The following is a 17,704-nucleotide window of genomic DNA, read 5'->3' on the forward strand; positions in this document are numbered from 1 at the left end:
GAGCTCATTTGGACCAGTTTGGTCGAGCCCATGTGGTTCTTTTTGTGACGCAGAAGTCGACACAATACTGTGGTACAGACTTGGCTGAGGCTTTGTCTGTATTCCTTCCCCCGATCGCTCTGCTCCCGGGAGTTCTGGAGAGGGTGTGCTGGGACCGGGTCCGTCCTTTACTAGTAGCCCCGTTCTGGCTGGCCCGAGTATGGTCCTCGGACCTGTTCACTCTCCTCGACGGCTCTCCTTGGAGATTCCCGTCAGGAAGTACTTCCTCTTGCGGAGTTGTGGAAGCTGTGGGTATGGCCCCTGAGGGGGCACAACTCATAGCGTCCGATATCTCAACTGAGGTTGTAGAGGTCATTCTGCATTCCAGAACTCTTTATGGTGCAGCAATAGCTGGCTCGACCCAGTCCACTGCCCAGTTGGTTCAGTGCTAGGGATTTTGTAAAGAGCGGCTCACTTCTGGGTTGACCCACTCAATCCTGGCGATTACAGGCCCTTTCTGTGGCCCCTTCTTTCTTGACTTTGTTCCTTGTATGACCAAAGCCTTTATTTACCCCAGACCGGGTTATGTACCTAAAGTTCCCTCCTACCCCACGGCCACTTCTTGTCAGGCGTTTCCCTGTCTGACATCTGCAACGCTGCGGGTTGGTCCACACCTCTCACATTTTTCAAGTTCTTGGCCTCGATATTCGGGCCACTCCAGGCTAGGCCTTCCTCTCGCTCTAGTGGTTCTCAAACACCCTAAGCAGAGGCTTGCAAGTCTGACAGCGTTTTCGGACGCAGCTTGAGTTCCCAGTGGGGAATTCTCCTAGGTTACGTTATGTAACCCTAGTTCCCCTAGGGAACGAGAGATGTGTCTCGAGCCGGCTTCACGCGCCCCGCGTGCTTTACGGCTTCCTGGTCACTACGTCATCTGCCCGTGACATTGCGTTCTTTCTACTGGATTTTATCTTGCTGAAGGCGTTCCCCATAGCATTTTCGGACGCAGCTCTCGTTCCCTAGGGGAACTAGGGTTACATACGTAACCTAGGAGAGTTGTATGTTAGTTTTGATACTTTTACATGTTTGAATGTTTTGATGTATTGTTTCGTGTCTTTAAACTTGGGTTAACATTTGTCTTTTTTCACCATAGACCTGATGGCACAGAAAGAGGAGAGTAAAGTACTGAATGAAATTGAAGAGAAAGATCATGATTTCATAAATGGAGAAAAATCTTTTAGTTGTTCACAGACTAAAAAGACTTCCTCAAGAAAAATGACTCAAAAGACAGGAAGAAGTTATTTCACCTGTCACCTGTGTGGAAAGTGTTTCAATCAAAGAGAAAGTTTTAAAAGACATATGAGAGTTCACACAGGAGAGAAACCTTATGCCTGCCAACAATGTGGAAAGAGTTTTAATCATAGACTAAGCCTTGAAGGACATGTTTTAACTCACACAGGGGAGAAGCCTTACGCCTGCCAACAGTGTGGAAAGAGTTTCACTCTAAAAGGAAACCTTAACAGACACATGAGAATTCACAATGGAAATCAGCCTTACACATGTGATCAGTGTGGAAAGAGTTTTGATCAACATGAGAACCTTGAAGTTCATATGAGAATTCACACTGGAGAGCAACCCTACACATGCCCTCAGTGTGGAAAGAGGTTTAATTATAAACAAAACTTTGAAGAGCACATAAGAGTTCACACAGGAGAGAAGCCTTTCTCCTGCCAGCAATGTGGAAGAAGTTTCAACCAAAAAGGAGCCCTTAACAGACACATGAGAGTTCACACTGGAGAGAAGCCTTTCACCTGCCAGCAATGTGGAAGACGTTTCATCCAAAAAGGAATCCTAAACAGGCACATGAATCGTCACACTGGAGAGAAACCATTTATGGGTGATTCTTAGACTATGGGCACTTTTATGTACTTTGGTCATATTTAAAAAAAAATACATATCATTTTGGACAAATTCCTTTTTCAAGCTATCAATAAAACCACCCTTACATTTTTTTTTTACTAGCTTTCTATTATGACTTTTACATACTTTTCAACCTCCTGATATGTGTCAAAATCACAGTTTTCTCCTTGTCGCTCAACTTATAAACGTCAACAATGAAAATACAGTTTAAAAATATGACTTATCTGGTAACTATTAATGTACTTGAATTAAGCATTAGTAAAATGGATATTACTTTTTATAAAAAATATAGCTGTCGCACAGTATACGTTTTTTTTCACAGACAATTTATGAGGCAGGCAGCGAGCGGATCGTGAAGAAAGGTCAGCTGAATGTGACACTTTATGTTTCAGCCTAGAATCACTGATACAACCTTTAAGTAAATAATAGTATTTTACATACAAGAAATGCTAAGTAATAATTTAAAGGCAATCAGTGAAGCTATCTACCATTTTTTTCACAAAAAAAACACAGAAATGTCATTTTCACCACACTACCCTCTGTGGTGGAAATGACATTTATGGTTACAAAGTACAATTGATATGGATTATGAGAACAGATTTGCATAACTGCAAATGTTTCAATCCAGAAACAGTCATGTTCCAGCATTGGGAATCTACATTGCGTCCCTACATTTACAATAATTTCTTTCCACCATTTCCACCACACACACATTTTTAAAAAATATTTTGAAAGTTATCATCACAGATTAAAAAATGTATCCTCAATGTATGAGATCATGCCCTACTTAATATAAAAACTAATGTTATTCTATTTTTAAATAAGATTCACATTTGTTCATTGCAGGTCGAATTTTTTAATATTTTCAAATTAAATATTAACCATTTCTCTTGTAATCAAAGTTTGTCCTCTTACAGACCTTAAAACTAGACAAATTATTTAATCTTGTGAGACTGAGTTATGTGACTTGAACATTTTTGTTTGTTCAACTTCACAAGGCTAAAAGCACCCCTAGTTTGAAAAAAAAAAACACCCTTATACGTGGTCACTGCGGAAAAGAGTTTCAGAAATAAAGCAGCACTTCAATATCACATGAGGTTTCACACTTGAGAGAACTGTATGTTTATGTTATCAGTGTGACACCACAGGAACCTGATGAGTTCTCTACAATCGGACATTGGTACAAACTGCTGGTTTCGTCTGGCCAGAGGAGAACTGGTCCCCCGACTGAGCCTGGTTTCTCCCAAGGTTTTTTCTCCATTTCTGTCACCTGTGGAGTTTTGGTTCCTTGCCGCTGTCGCCTCTGGCTTGCTTAGTTGGGGACATTTTCCAGCGATATCGTTTACTATTTGAACTGAACTGACGATGATATCACTGAATTCATTGATGAACTGCCTTTAACTAAAATGTATTATCTTCAATAATGCGTTACTTACACACTATTGTTCTGTTTAAATACTGTGCAGTTGCTTTGACACAATCTGTATTGTTACAAGCGCTATATAAATAAAGGTGACTTGACTTGACTTGACATAGTCATGTAATAACGCCAGAAAGAAGCCTTTGCTGTGCCATAATAAGATCATATTTATTTATTTAATTTAATTTTTTATTTTTTTTATTTAATTTGGATTTAAAATGTTTATACTGAGCGTATGTTTAGAGAGTATGTTTTTTAGTAAGTTCACAAATAGATGTTTAATGTGCTAAACAATTCGTTTCTCAGATATAAAATGTCATTTTTTTTACATTAGTACAAATGCGTGAGTCTATAACTACAAAATCATAGGTGATTCTTAGACTATGGGCACTTTTATGCTCTTTGGTCCAATTTTTTAAAATACATACAATTTTGGACAAATTTCTCTTCCTTTGTCAAACTAAGACAAACTAAGTGTCCTCTTACAGACCTTAACCCTTTCACTGGTGAGTTTAAAATATTCAAGTTTTTTTAAAGTGACCGTTATTTTAGAACATTCACCCTTATTGTTTCCATTGTGACGCGTCATGCTTGTCACGTGACACAACACAGACACAATAACACTTTATGACAGAGATAGTTTTTATTTAGTTTTTCCTTTTTTATTCTAAATATTCACTCACCATGTAGGGAATCTGATATTCCAATTCACAAATATGTGTGAATTAGTGTGTTTCGTTGTTTAAACACCTTTATCCCCATTCCTTAATTCTGATTGGTCAGCAGCTGTGTTTTATTCACAATACAGCACGGCTACGACCGCTTCACTCAGCGGTTCTGTGTATCATTGAGCCCCCTTAGCAACATAAATATAGGGCCTATTCATTTCTTATTTGAAGAAAGCAATAAGAGCTAACAGGCTAAAATGTTTCAAGTAAATTTTGATTTACTAGGCGGAATGACATTAGAGTGATTTGATGAACAATTTGGAAATACTTGTGAAAAATGTAACCGCCATGCTCCAGTGGTCAAACATAAAATTGATACGTTTGAGAAAACGCGTAATTAAAAAAAATACCTTGCAGCAAACAAAATGGGCAGTGAAATGCTTCTATGACTGGTGTGATGAAAAGGGTTTCAGTATTGATTTTGAACAAATCACCAAGGCAGAACTCAACGAACATCTCCATGATTTCTACGGGACAGCCAGAAACTCCGAAGGTGAAGAATATGGCATCAGCAGTTATGTAGCGCTACGCGCAGGTCTGAACAGATATCTCAACGATCCACCTTTGAGTTTGTCCTGGTGTTTAATGACAGACACCTCATCAAATAATGTTTTTGTTGGAGTCGTAAAGACACTGGGAAGACAGGGCCCGGGACAAAACGGAGCATCACACACTGATTTCTGCTAAGGAATTCAGCACCATTAAACTGTTCGACGCGCTTAATCTCAGCACACCTGAAGGACTTGTAAACAAAGTCTGGTTTGATGTGCAGTTGCATTTCGGGTGTAGGGGAAAAGAGGGGAACCCGGAACTCATGCCAGACTCATTTAAGATTTTAACCGACAAAAATGGTCTCAAGTATGCCACGATGAGCTTTAACGAAGAAACAAAAAACCACAAGGACCCAAATGAAAGAAATAAGGAGAGCAGACGTGTTTTCATGTTCCAGCAGACCGGAAACCCTCTTTGTCCTGTTGACTCTCCAGAAAAGTATTTGTCGCTTCTCCCATCAAACCCACCTGCTTTTTACCTTCACCCTAAAAGGAAAAACCTCTCTAAATGCGTTTGGTATGTATCTGTGACGCATAAATCATTTGCTAATCATAATTTACCCATCTACCATGTTAAATCTTATTTATCTCATTGTTTGTTTATATATTTGACTGTTGCAGGTTCACCAGAGAGCCTATGGATGTGAATTACTTCGCAAAAATTTTGCCGAGAATTTGCAGCAGGCAGCAAGATTTACACAAACCACTACCTTCGCAGCACAATGGTGCAGAGATTGTCCGATGCTGGTTTCGATTCAAGAGAAATAATGTCTGTAAGCGGACATAAGTGTGAAAGCTCACTAAAGAGCTACTGGAGGCCGAACTTAAATCAAAGAAAGCGCTGGAGCGACATCCTTGCTGCAACAGACAATATTGAGCCAGAGAAAACAACATCAAATATCACAACGGAGCCATTTGAAATGAGACAAATTTTTAATGCGTGAAACAATAAATGGAAATGTTCAAATGAGTAAGAAATAATTGACTTCGGGCCGTAGAATTCTTAGAAAATAATGCACACCTGAGGTGGTGATGCGGTCACGACGCGAAGCAGAGTGGCCGTTACACCTCGGGTGTGCATTATTTTCGTAGAACGACGCTTGGGCTGTTTATAGCAAAATAATGTCGTTAATAATAAAGTTTAGACAGACCGAAAGACAAGCAGACAGACGGAAAGAGTGAGGAAGAGAAACTAAGTGTATGACTTTACCTCTCTCATGTCTGTGTCTCTCAAGGGTGACTGGCAGCATCGTCTCTACTAACAGTTCAACTTTAAGTTCATTTTCTTCAAGACCACGCCGTTGTTACCTCGCGTGTGAGAGCTGTCATGTCGTTTTTAAGTTGTTAATCGTCAGAGCAGCGCTAACAACATTAGTTGAATGCTAACGCGAGTGCAAACTGTAACGTTATATGTGTGCGTGTGTGAGGTGAGTGAGAGAGGGCGAGAGAAATAGAGTTTGTGCTTTCCATACATAATAAAACATAATATATTGTGGAAAAAAACATGGAAATAATCTGTCGTTTTTATCCTGATGTTTACTGTATTTATTAGTTTGGCCAGTTTCATTGTGGGTTTTAGTTATTTTGCTGTTTTGGGCTGTAAGGACCTTTGAAAATAACTGAAATCATATGGCGAAGTGATATAGACATGCACTGCGGTCTAAAGCTGCCTGGAACTACGTTCGCCGTGCGCTGTGCAATATAATGCACACTTCTAGAACGTTCGTCAGCCAATCAGATTCAAGCATTCAACGGCCCTGTAGTATAAATGTAAATAAGCACTAATAAAAATGTTTATCTCTAGCTAGGCAGTATTCGAAATTAACAAATTATTGACATGTTATTGTCATGTTTCGTTAATATGTTTTAATTAAATTATTTAATTAAATAAGTTAATAAAATAATTATTAAATATGTGCCTATGTGTTTTGTTATTGTAACCATTTTAGAAATGAACTGTTTATAACCATTGACAACTTTGCAATAAGGTATATTTAGGCACTAAACGCAGCGGGAATATAGGCAATACATGGGAAAAGGACATTTTCTCGTGCTGAGAAGTAAGCAGCTGTATTTGTTTAAATTATCACATACTGTTATAACAATGATGATGGTGATACAAAGTATAGGCTATAAATAATGAATACAGCGCATGAGAACTGTTCCAGTGTTGGGTAAGTTACTTTAAAAAAGTAATTAATTGCTAATTACTAATTACTTAATCAATGTTGTGTTTAAAATACTTATCTAATTACTGTGTCTAAAAAGTAACTTAATTACTCAATAAGTAATTTAACTAAATACTTCTTAAAATCCCTATAAACCTTGAGTGGACAGAAATAGAAATTAAACTCTTTAAATAATAGATAATTAAATAAAACATGAGTCAAACATGAAATAGTTTAGCATTTTAGCTTTTTTAATAATCTATATTACATTCTCTGAAAACATTCTATAATAATAAACTTTTTTGTAAGAAATGTAACCTTCTTTCGGTAAGAAACACAATTCCAGAATAACAAAAAATATATATTATTCTTAAGAAACTTAAGAAAAGTTAAACATGACATGTATCAACCTGTAAACGTGAAACTTAATTTCAAACAATGAGTTCAATATATATTTTACTTTTTTTAAACCAATCTAAAATGTTTGGAAAAATGCAATAGCCTATCTTTAAATATAAAACCGAAACACCAATAGATGGCAGTATTGTCACTGTATTATATAAACGCATTTGCATCACTGAAATTACTGTGGTTTTACCATTTTTTCAATGAAATACGTTTTTGTTCAATAATATTTTGTGAATTAGAATTTCAAGGAGTTTTTATAATAGCCTATTTTGCAATATTTTAATATTTAAAAAATTGTAATGACCATTTTTGTAATCATCTCATGTGTTTCAACAAAGTGAACTGTAACCTTGCTCATTCAGACACTTTTCTGCGCTACCGAAGTAAAATCAAGTTTTGCCTGTTTAGCAGGAGTTGCCGCAGTTTTATCCGTCGAATATGAAGGATCACACAGAAGTGTTCGTCTATGCTGCCGTGTCAGGTGCTTGAGTACTCGTGCTATTGACAGTGCAGCGGCCGATGGTTTTTTCTCCCCAGGACATAGCATACATTTGACTGTAATGTTCTTGTCTGCTTGTTTCAGAAAACTAAAGTAATGGGCATATTTCCATTTCGCAAAACAGCCACTCGCTTCAGCCGAGTCCAACATCCGCTTTAAGAATACGATACGAGAGACTTCCGGTTATGGCGCGGTGCTGAGTGGACGCGAATCGGAGCTCCGCTACAAATACTGACTTAAATTGTATTTTATAACCCAATAAACGCTGACAAACCAATTCTATTTGAAAATCTGATACATCTTAACGTTTCAAAATGCCACCAAAACCAACTAAAACGACACAGAAACAAGTTAAATCGACCGTACCTGGAGAGGCCGAGGCAGATGCTAAATCCAATGAAGCTAATAGCGAGGAGGGAGCGTCAGGTGTTAGCCAAGAGTCTGCAATACTGGACGCTATCCACTCATTGAAATCGGACTTTGCTGTGCGATTTGATGGCTTGCTCCAGGCGATTAACGCAGTTCAGTGCGATCTTAAAGCTCTCACAACACGGGTAACGGAAGCCGAGGACCGAATAAGCAGTCAAGAAGATAATGTCACGGAGTTGCAAACGGAAAGCGCAAAATTGAAAACTGCCATAGAATCCCTCTCATCAAAAGTCGATGATCTGGAAAATCGCAGTCGTCGGTCCAATCTACGATTAGTGGGACTTCCAGAAAAAATTGAAGGAAAGGACATGTGCGTCTTTCTAGAGAAATTACTCCCTCAGATCCTCGGCCCGGAAAACTTTCCTGGCCCTCTTGTAATTGAGAGAGCTCACCGAATAGGCAGATTCTCCGAAGATCGTTCTGAGTCTGACTCTCCACCGAGAGCTGTGATAATGAAATTCCTAAACTACGCTGATAAAGTACGTACTCTGAAAGCAGCTCGGGCAGCAGGCACCGTGATGTTAGACAAAAGAAAGCTTATGTTCTTTTCTGACGTGTCAGCTGAACTGCACAAGAAACGGAAAAGATTTGACTCAGTGAAGAAGGATCTTCGCGATCTCAACTTCCCTGAATTGCGTTATGGCATCTTGCACCCGGCTACTCTGTGCGTGACATACAAAGGAAAGCGACACTTGTTCGACAATCCTTCAGATGCTCAGAGGTTTTTGCAAGATTTGAAAGACAATGTTTAGCAGGACTTAAAGGAAGACGTTTTTCTTCGGGGTCAGTTGCATTAACGTAAGCAAACTTCTGGTTTATCACTGATGCTAAAATAATATATATATATATATATATATATATATTTCGTGATGTTGGGTTGACATCTTTGACTGTTGCGGACGCGTCCGACCTTCAGACAAGCTGTTCCTCACCGTGAAAGGATCGCGGGTGGACCGGCGTAGTGCCATAATCAGGCTCTTTCGAGAAGACCTTGGGAAGTGTTTAATTAGGGAGGGGAGGGGGAGTGATGGTATTTCATTTGGGGAAATGCCTGTTTGTTGGTCAGCTGTTCTGTCTGGCTGTATTTGGCCTTTACCAAGGTGTTTTTTTTTTTTTTTTTTTTTTTTTATTATCTCTCTCTTTTTCTTTCTTTATTTACAATAATAGTCTGTATACTTACTCTACTACTTTTTGCAAAAATGGGAATATGCTGTATATACAATAATGGCTCCCCTATTTGATATTCAATTTACATCCTGGAATGTAAGAGGCCTTAACAAAATTGTAAAGTTAAAACAAGTGATGAACAGAATTCGGCAAATGAAAGCTAAAATAGTGTTCCTCCAGGAAACCCATTTAGCTTCAGAGGATGTGAATATGGTGAGGAAGAGATGGCCAGGGCAAGTACTTTCTGCCTCATTTAGTTCACAATCTAGGGGGGTTATTTTACTTATACATAAATCCATTCCTTTACAAATAATTAACACTATCAAAGACAGGTTAGGGAGGTACATAATTATCCAAACCGAGATATTTTCTGTTAGATTGAATTTAGTAAATGTTTACGGACCCAATGTAGATAATCCTATTTTTTACAGAAATCTATTTTTACTATTGGCTGGACTGCCAGGATATTTTGTTATTGGAGGAGATTTCAATTGTGCATTATATCCAGAATTAGATAGATCAACTAAATCAGACCTCTCTCATGTACAGACCAGAATAGAGTTAAAACAGTTTATGCAAGATTTCAATTTAATAGATATTTGGAGGAACAGACACCCGGATAGTTTGACTTATTCATGCTACTCTAGTACTTATAAAACATTTTCTCGTATCGATTACTTTCTTTTATCTACTGATTTAATTTCTAAAGTTAAGAACTGCTGGTATGATAGCATTTTAATCTCAGATCATGCGGCAGTTTCATTTACATTAAACTTTCCAAATTTTTTGTGCAGACCCCCAAGATGGCGACTACATATATCCTGGTTGAGAGATCCTGAATTTTTGGAATTCATTGATAAACAGATAGATTATTATTTTGAAATTAACACAAGTCAAACATCTGCCTCAGTCCGGTGGGAAGCATTTAAAGCTTTTATAAGAGGTCGAATGATTAGTTACACAAATTATAAATATAAGCACTGTCGAATAGAAATGGCAGACCTTGAAAACAAAATAAAGAAAATTGAATCTGAAGTATACCAAAAAATTACACCTGATCTTCTTTTGGATCTGCACAAATTGAAAATGAAATATAACGAACTTTCACTAGAACGTGCAAAGAAAAGTTTGCTGAGACTTAAACAGACTTATTATGAAGCGGGAGAGAGAGCGGGTAAGTTACTAGCCTGGCGTATTAAACAGTTACAAACTGAAAGAGCCATAAATTCCATTAAGATAAAGGAGAGTGAGGTAACATTTGATCAAACTGAGATAAATGAGGTCTTTAGGAACTACTATCAGGCTCTTTACAGCTCTGAATATTCAGAATGTGCCACAGTGAGAGAAAAAGCTTTCCTGGATACTTTGGACTTTAAGTCCACAGATTTGGGTTTCATGGCATCTCTCGAAGATGACCTAAAATCTGAAGAGCTGTCTGAAGCCATTCGTAGTATGAAAGGAGGGAAGACCCCAGGGCCTGATGGCATACCGATAGAGTTATATAAAATTTTTCATCATAAATTAATTGGCCCCCTTTTGGACATGTACCAGGAATCCCTGAAAAATGGGGCTTTGCCTCCTTCTCTGAATACTGCGATAATAACTCTGCTGTTAAAACCTGGCAAGCCACCAACTGATTGTGGTTCATATAGACCAATTTCTCTCTTAAATAATGATTTAAAGATTCTTTGTAAGGTGCTAGCAAAAAGATTAGAAATTCATTTGCCTAAACTTGTTCATATGGATCAAAATGGTTTTGTTTGGGGGAGGCAAGGTTTGCATAATATCCGTAGAGTATTAAATATAATATATGAGAAATCTAATACTTGTGATAATGCACTTCTGTCATTAGACGCTGAAAAAGCGTTTGACAGGATTGAGTGGCAGTACCTGTTTAAAACTATGGAAAGAATGGGATTTGGGGATAAGTTTTTGAAATGGGTCCGGATCCTGTATGCTAACCCTTCAGCTGAGATACTAACGAATGGAATAATATCTGCCCCTTTCAGACTCTACAGGGGAACACGCCAGGGCTGCCCGCTGTCTCCCTTGCTATTCACCCTAGCGATCGAACCACTGGCTATGGCAATTCGTAAACATACACATATTTCAGGTATTACAATTGGCCCTTCCGAACACCGCATTTCATTATATGCAGATGATATAATTATATTCTTGTCCAATCTAAAACAATCTATCCCAGCATTGTTAAATTTGATTGAAACATTTGGAGAATTCTCAGGGTATAAAATTAATAATTCTAAATCTGTGTTGTTGTTCCTCCATAAAGCCGAAAGACTTCTCCCCCCAGTTCAAACACCCTTTAGAATCTCACAAGACGGTTTTATTTATCTTGGGATTAAAATTACGCCAACTGTTAATGAAATTATATCAGCTAATTATAATCCCATATCAGATTCTATAACTGGTCTGTTGAACAGGTGGACAAAACTCCCCATCTCTATGATTGGCCGTGTTAATATATTAAAAATGTCAATTTTGCCCAAATTGTTATATCTCTTCCAATCCATCCCACTTCCTCCACATTCTTCTTTTTTTGTCCTAATGAAAAAAACTTTTACAAACTTCATTTGGAACAACAAGCGCCCTCGCCTCAGACTTTCCTTGCTTTACTTGCCGTATGATAGAGGGGGGTTAAACCTACCCAACCTAAAATGGTACTACTGGGCGGCTCAAATTAGAGCAGCAATGTTTTACTTTGAGAAGGATTACCCTCCAACCTGGGTATCTATAGAGTCTTACGTGATTTCAATCCCTTTGAATTTATATTTATATTCAGCAGATGTTAAAAAGTTGATTAAGTGTACAAAAAATCCATATACCAGAAATACTATAATAGTTTGGTTTGAGGCTCTTACTTATTTAGGTGAATTACCACAACTTTCTTGCTTTTCACCAGTTTTTGGTAATGAAAATTTCCGTCCCGGTAGAGTCGATTCAGGTTTTAAAATTTGGTCAATTCAAGGTATTAGTAAGGTGTCTGATCTTTATAATGAAGGGAAATTCATGTCCTTTGAAGAAATTAGGACAAGGTTTGGAATTCCGCAAAAGCACTTTTTCAAATATTTGCAATTACGTAGCTTCATTCAATCAAGACAAGGCCATAGTCTGGTTGAGCCTCCTTTTTCTACTTTGGAAAATATTACACTTAAATATTTGAAAGGTAGAGGTCAAATATCTCTATTATATAAACAGTTTGTGGCCAAATCTAAAGAATCGTTTAATGACAGACTTCAAGCATGGCGATCTGACCTGCAGGTTGATATAACCGAGGAAGAGTGGCAAATAGTATGTTTAAAAGCCCAAACTCAGACAATGAGCACCCATATGAGACTGCTTCAGTATAAATGGCTGAGTAGACAATACATCACTCCAGTTAAGTTACATCACTTCAACCCGAATATTCCTGATGAATGCTACAAATGTAAACAAGAAAAGGGAACTTTATTCCATTGTATGTGGGAATGCACTAAAGTTAATTGTTTTTGGGTTAAAATATTGAACATTGTAAGTAAAATCATTGGCAAAGTAACTCCTCTTGATCCCAAGCTGTGTATATTACATATTTGTCCTCTGAATTTTAAAACTACTAAACATGAAAGAATGCTGCTAATTCTTTGTTTGTTGGAAGCCAAACGTGTAATTGCATGTTGTTGGAAAAAAGAAGAGTCCCCTAGCGTGTCTCAATGGATAAAGGGGATGACTTCATGCCTTGCTTTAGAAAAGATTACCTATTTTTTGAAAAACAAACTTCATGTTTTTTGGTCCATCTGGAAAGTGTTCCATGACTTCTTGCAGAGTCTAGATGGTGACTCTTTTGTAGAACTAATGGACATTGAGAGTATATAGACAAGTATCTTACTGTTGTACGGGAGTGTTTTTTTTTTATTTATTTTATTTATTTATTTTTTTTTTATATGTTGTATTTTTATATTTGTTTATTTTTATTTATTTTATTTATTTTATTATTTTTTTCTTTTTATCCGGTTATAATGGAAAATAGAACTGTTGTATTAATCTGTATGACAATGTTTGAAAATAAAATTGTTGTTTAAAAAAAAAAAAAAAAAAAGAATACGATACGAGTATGCAGCAAACTTAAGTGAAATCACGTGCACCTGCACTTCAACGATTTTAAAGCGGCAGAGTTTACTTTCACATTTAGAAGATTAATTAATCAAATTAAATAATGATATTCAGCGAGTTTAATTATTTTACTGTGTAACGCAAGTACATTAAACGTAACTGTAATTAAAATACTTAAAAATGAACAGTAATCAGTTACTCTACTTTTACTAATTTACAGTAACGTTACTTAGTAACGCGTTACACCCAACACTGAACTGTTCCTAACTTGTTTTTATTTGAGCTCCATGAAATGATGCGCATAGAAGCACTCTGTTGCCGTTAGGTACTACTTTTTACAGTGGAAGGCAGATGATGATTTTACTTGATGAAAACATTATATAATATATTTTAACATAATAAATATGATTTTAATATTTTTATTATGTGGTAACGGCTCCGCTTCACGTCGTGCCTAACAACACCCTTCAGCCGTGATTTATTCACGATACAGTGAGGCCTCTCGTACCTTATTGCTTAAATAAAAGTAAAACATTTTAATCAGGGGTTGTATTCATTGATTATTATGTGTTTTATGTATTGATATGTTCAATTATCTGTGCTCATGACTTGGCAACACTTTACATGGTTAAATAATCGGTGTCATGTTTAAAATGCAATGGCTTAGTATTTGTAGAAAATAACACTGAATAAATGATGATTTAATAAATAAATGCACTGATTTTGCTAATTTTCTGTTAGCTTTTAATGATTTTGTATTGGTTTGCATGTATGCAGTGAATATATTCACAAAAAAACATAAGAATTAAGTATGTTTTTTACAGCAGAAAATGTTTGAGTTTGTCATTATATACTGATTTCAAGGTGGTAGGAGCACTGTCATGATCGGGGCTGTGGGTCTCCCCTCAGCCTCCTGAGGTCGCTGTTCACATTGCACTTTCGGATTGCATTCACCTGTCTTTGTCATTTGCACTGATTACACTCACATCTGTTCACAATTATCATTTGCACTATAAGAACGCTTACTGCTCACTCTGGATTCAGGTCTGCATTGTCTTTTGTCATCAGTGTTTTTTGTGTTCCAGTTCACAGCTCTTGTTTTGTTCTTTTGGGTTTATGTTGTATTCTGCCGTGTTGGCTTTTTGTTTGTTTGTTTATTTTGTTATCATTATTAAAAATACTTACCTGCATCTGGACCCAGACCTCCCTTACTCAAACGTGACAAGCACATCCTCGGACAAGACTAAAGTAAATATTAAAAAAAACGGAACGTGCTAGTTTGGTCGTTAGGACGTACTTGGACGTAACACAATAACGTCGCTATGATGAATATGGGAATCACAAAGTTATGTCGCTGGTACATTATTTGGTACGTCGCCGTCACCAATGTGGTCCGGTCCAGTAACGTTGTCACAACGTGTTGTTAGCTGGGATTAATATACCGAAATAACACGACACCATAAAATATATATGTAGTAATCACTGACATGCACAAATGATCATCAATTAACCAGATTGACACACATAGTACAAAATAAGTAACTTACATTCTGCATTGGAGCCATGTTCTTCACCACAGCTAGTCTCACTGTGCGTTCACACCAGATGCAAATGGTGCATCAAGCGCGAGTGATTTACATGTTAAGTCAATGCAAAGATGCAATAGAACTCCCTGCGCAAGTTGAAAAATATGAACTTTGTTAAAAATTCGCGCCACATTAACCAAAGGAGTTTGCTCTATTAGTGAAGGAGGCAGAGTTCCAAAACAACAATGGAGGACAAAATCATTGTCACTGTATGTGGATACTCGGAGCTCTCCGATACATCTTAGTACTTTAATTGAAAGAGGAATGCAAAGGATCTGGCTTGGAAGAAAGTGAGTGAGGAGGTCGGACAATCTTGGTAAATTGTAAAAACGCTCTTTACTCATTTTGAGCAATGTATACATACATATTGAGACTACAAGTTAGTTAAAGCCAGAAAATTAAGCTTAATCACTGTATCACAATAGTAAACATAATACTGTATAATAACTTATGGCATCTCCATACTGTAAAATTAATTACAGTGCTTGTTTTTGCACTGTATTTTAAAATACTGTAAAGTTACTATGCAGTATAATTGATTATGGTATTTATATATATATATATATATATATATATATATATATATATATATATATATATTTATATATATATATATATATGTGTGTGTACAAACAACATATAACCAACTGCAATCTGTTACACGCTTAAAAAAAGAATGAAAGCTCAAGGCGCATATGCAAAAAATATTTCACACAGTTATATTACTGATTATTAGATGTTACGTCAATTATGACAACACACAGAAGCCAGTTTAAAATTCTTTATTAAAATTTAATTAAACTAGAAACACTCCAGACTTGGCAGGGCCAAGCAAAGAGCCCAACTCATCCTCAGCACGCTGAAATCTTGAACAACTGTATACACTGAAAAGAAATGAAAAACATATTCAACACTGCACAGACTTACACACAGATTACTTTCACAATGAATTTTATTTCTGAATGACCCTGATTGATACAATTAAGGTAAAAATGCTCCTGATTAAATGTAATGCTGGTATTTCCAATTAAAAGCAAATGAAATATTGAAATTAGACTTTTGTTTGTTAATACCTTAATTACACTGACTAATCTTTTACTGAATAATACTTAAAGTGCATATTGCAGGTTAAAAAGAAATTCGAGATAAACATATATTCGTGAATGAAAATACTATACGAACCATTAATGCACTATTTGAAAATATTTTACAAGACCTAAGGGCACAAATTTAGATGACAATGTGACGGTTTCCTTTGACCGCTCTCAAAAACAACTTTTTTTTCCACACCGCGTCATATGACGTCACGAGAGGGAGTCGTTCGCCAAAGCTCTGTTGCTATTCGGTAGGAGCAGTCGTGAGTTAGTGTGTTTTCGGTAGTTATTTTTAATTTCAATTGATCATCGTCATGGTAAATTATTGTGTTTATGGAGGCTGCACAAACTCCAGCCTGTCAGGACATCGTGTCTACGGGTTTACTTACAATAAAAAGAACGGTGCTATCTTCCGTATCTGGGTGCGTTTGTGCGGGTGAAGTGACGGGCCTATACTAATGCATCTGCTTCGAAAAACGCGTTCACTTTACTCTGGAGGATTATCATCCCGGCGATATGATGCAGTTCAACATGAGATGCTGAAGCAAGAACCAAGTGAGGGAACAGTTTAATCCGTTAAACCGAGGGAACAGTTTAAGAATTCGTTATAACGGTTTATAAACTGAGGGAACGAATTGCAAAACCGTCCCCACAGATTAATTATTTTTCTTCTAAAGGTGACGTAAGGGGCTCCGTACTAGAGGTCTGCGCGGGACTGCTTTTCTAGTCCCGCTCCCGCGAGGTTTTATTCCGCACCCACCCGCTCCCGCTATATATTCACGCTTTGTTCGCCCGCTGCCCGCTTAGAATAATTTTCTTCCCGACCCGACCGTTCCCCGCTAAATTTAATTCTCGTTTCCAGAATCTCACATTTAACTATTAGGAAACAATACAGAGTAAATAAAAGTACATCCATTATATTTCCATGTTCCACTTTTAAGACGTAGCCTATTATAGCCCTGCATTCAGCCCGTCATAGATCAAATGCGGGCTAAAATTATATTTTAGACATTCAATGGTGATTAAAAAAAAGCATGACTGCAATGAATATGATCAAGAGCGGCTCGAGCGCATCTTCAGCGCAGCCAGAAGGGTTCTGCGTTCAAGTGCACGCAATCGGCTAAATCTTGCCACAAAGCACCGGCAAAAGTAATTACCATGACTGTGAAATAGCAAGGAGATATTTAAAATTATTTATTTATAAACTAGTGTTTTCTGAGTCAGCGATGAAGTTAAAGATCGTCCTCATCCATTTCCTCATTAGAGAGAAATGCATCTTTACGGATTAGCTACATAATAAAAGAGTTTTTGTTTTCGATTTGTTTTATTTCGTTAAGTACTAAATTAAAGCTTTCTACACACATATATATATATATATATATATATACATATATATATATATATATATACATATATATATATATATATACATATATATATATATATATATATATATATCATGTCTGACAAAAAATAACGGTTAAAAAGTTTCCACTGAAAAAAAAATTATATATATATATATATATATATATATATATATATATATATATATAGCCTATATTAAGAAACAAAAAGCTTACGTTTAACGAACAAAATACGTTTTTTTTTTTCTAAATTAACTTTATAAAAAAAAAACGAATTTATAACCACT

At 36.7% G+C, this 17,704-nt stretch overlaps 1 protein-coding gene across 1 annotated transcript in view; it reads left to right on the forward strand.

Annotated features, from left to right (window-relative positions):
- LOC141326076 (uncharacterized) overlaps positions 1-17,704 on the forward strand; it is a 214,985-nt gene that overhangs the window by 110,163 nt on the left and 87,118 nt on the right. The window contains exon 4 of the mRNA XM_073834775.1: positions 1,487-1,640. Within this exon, the coding sequence (XP_073690876.1) occupies positions 1,487-1,640 (154 nt within the window). The remainder of the gene's footprint in view (positions 1-1,486; positions 1,641-17,704) is intronic.

This window comes from Garra rufa, chromosome 2 (assembly GCF_049309525.1).
Source record: "Garra rufa chromosome 2, GarRuf1.0, whole genome shotgun sequence".
In the NCBI taxonomy this organism is placed as follows: domain Eukaryota; kingdom Metazoa; phylum Chordata; class Actinopteri; order Cypriniformes; family Cyprinidae; genus Garra; species Garra rufa.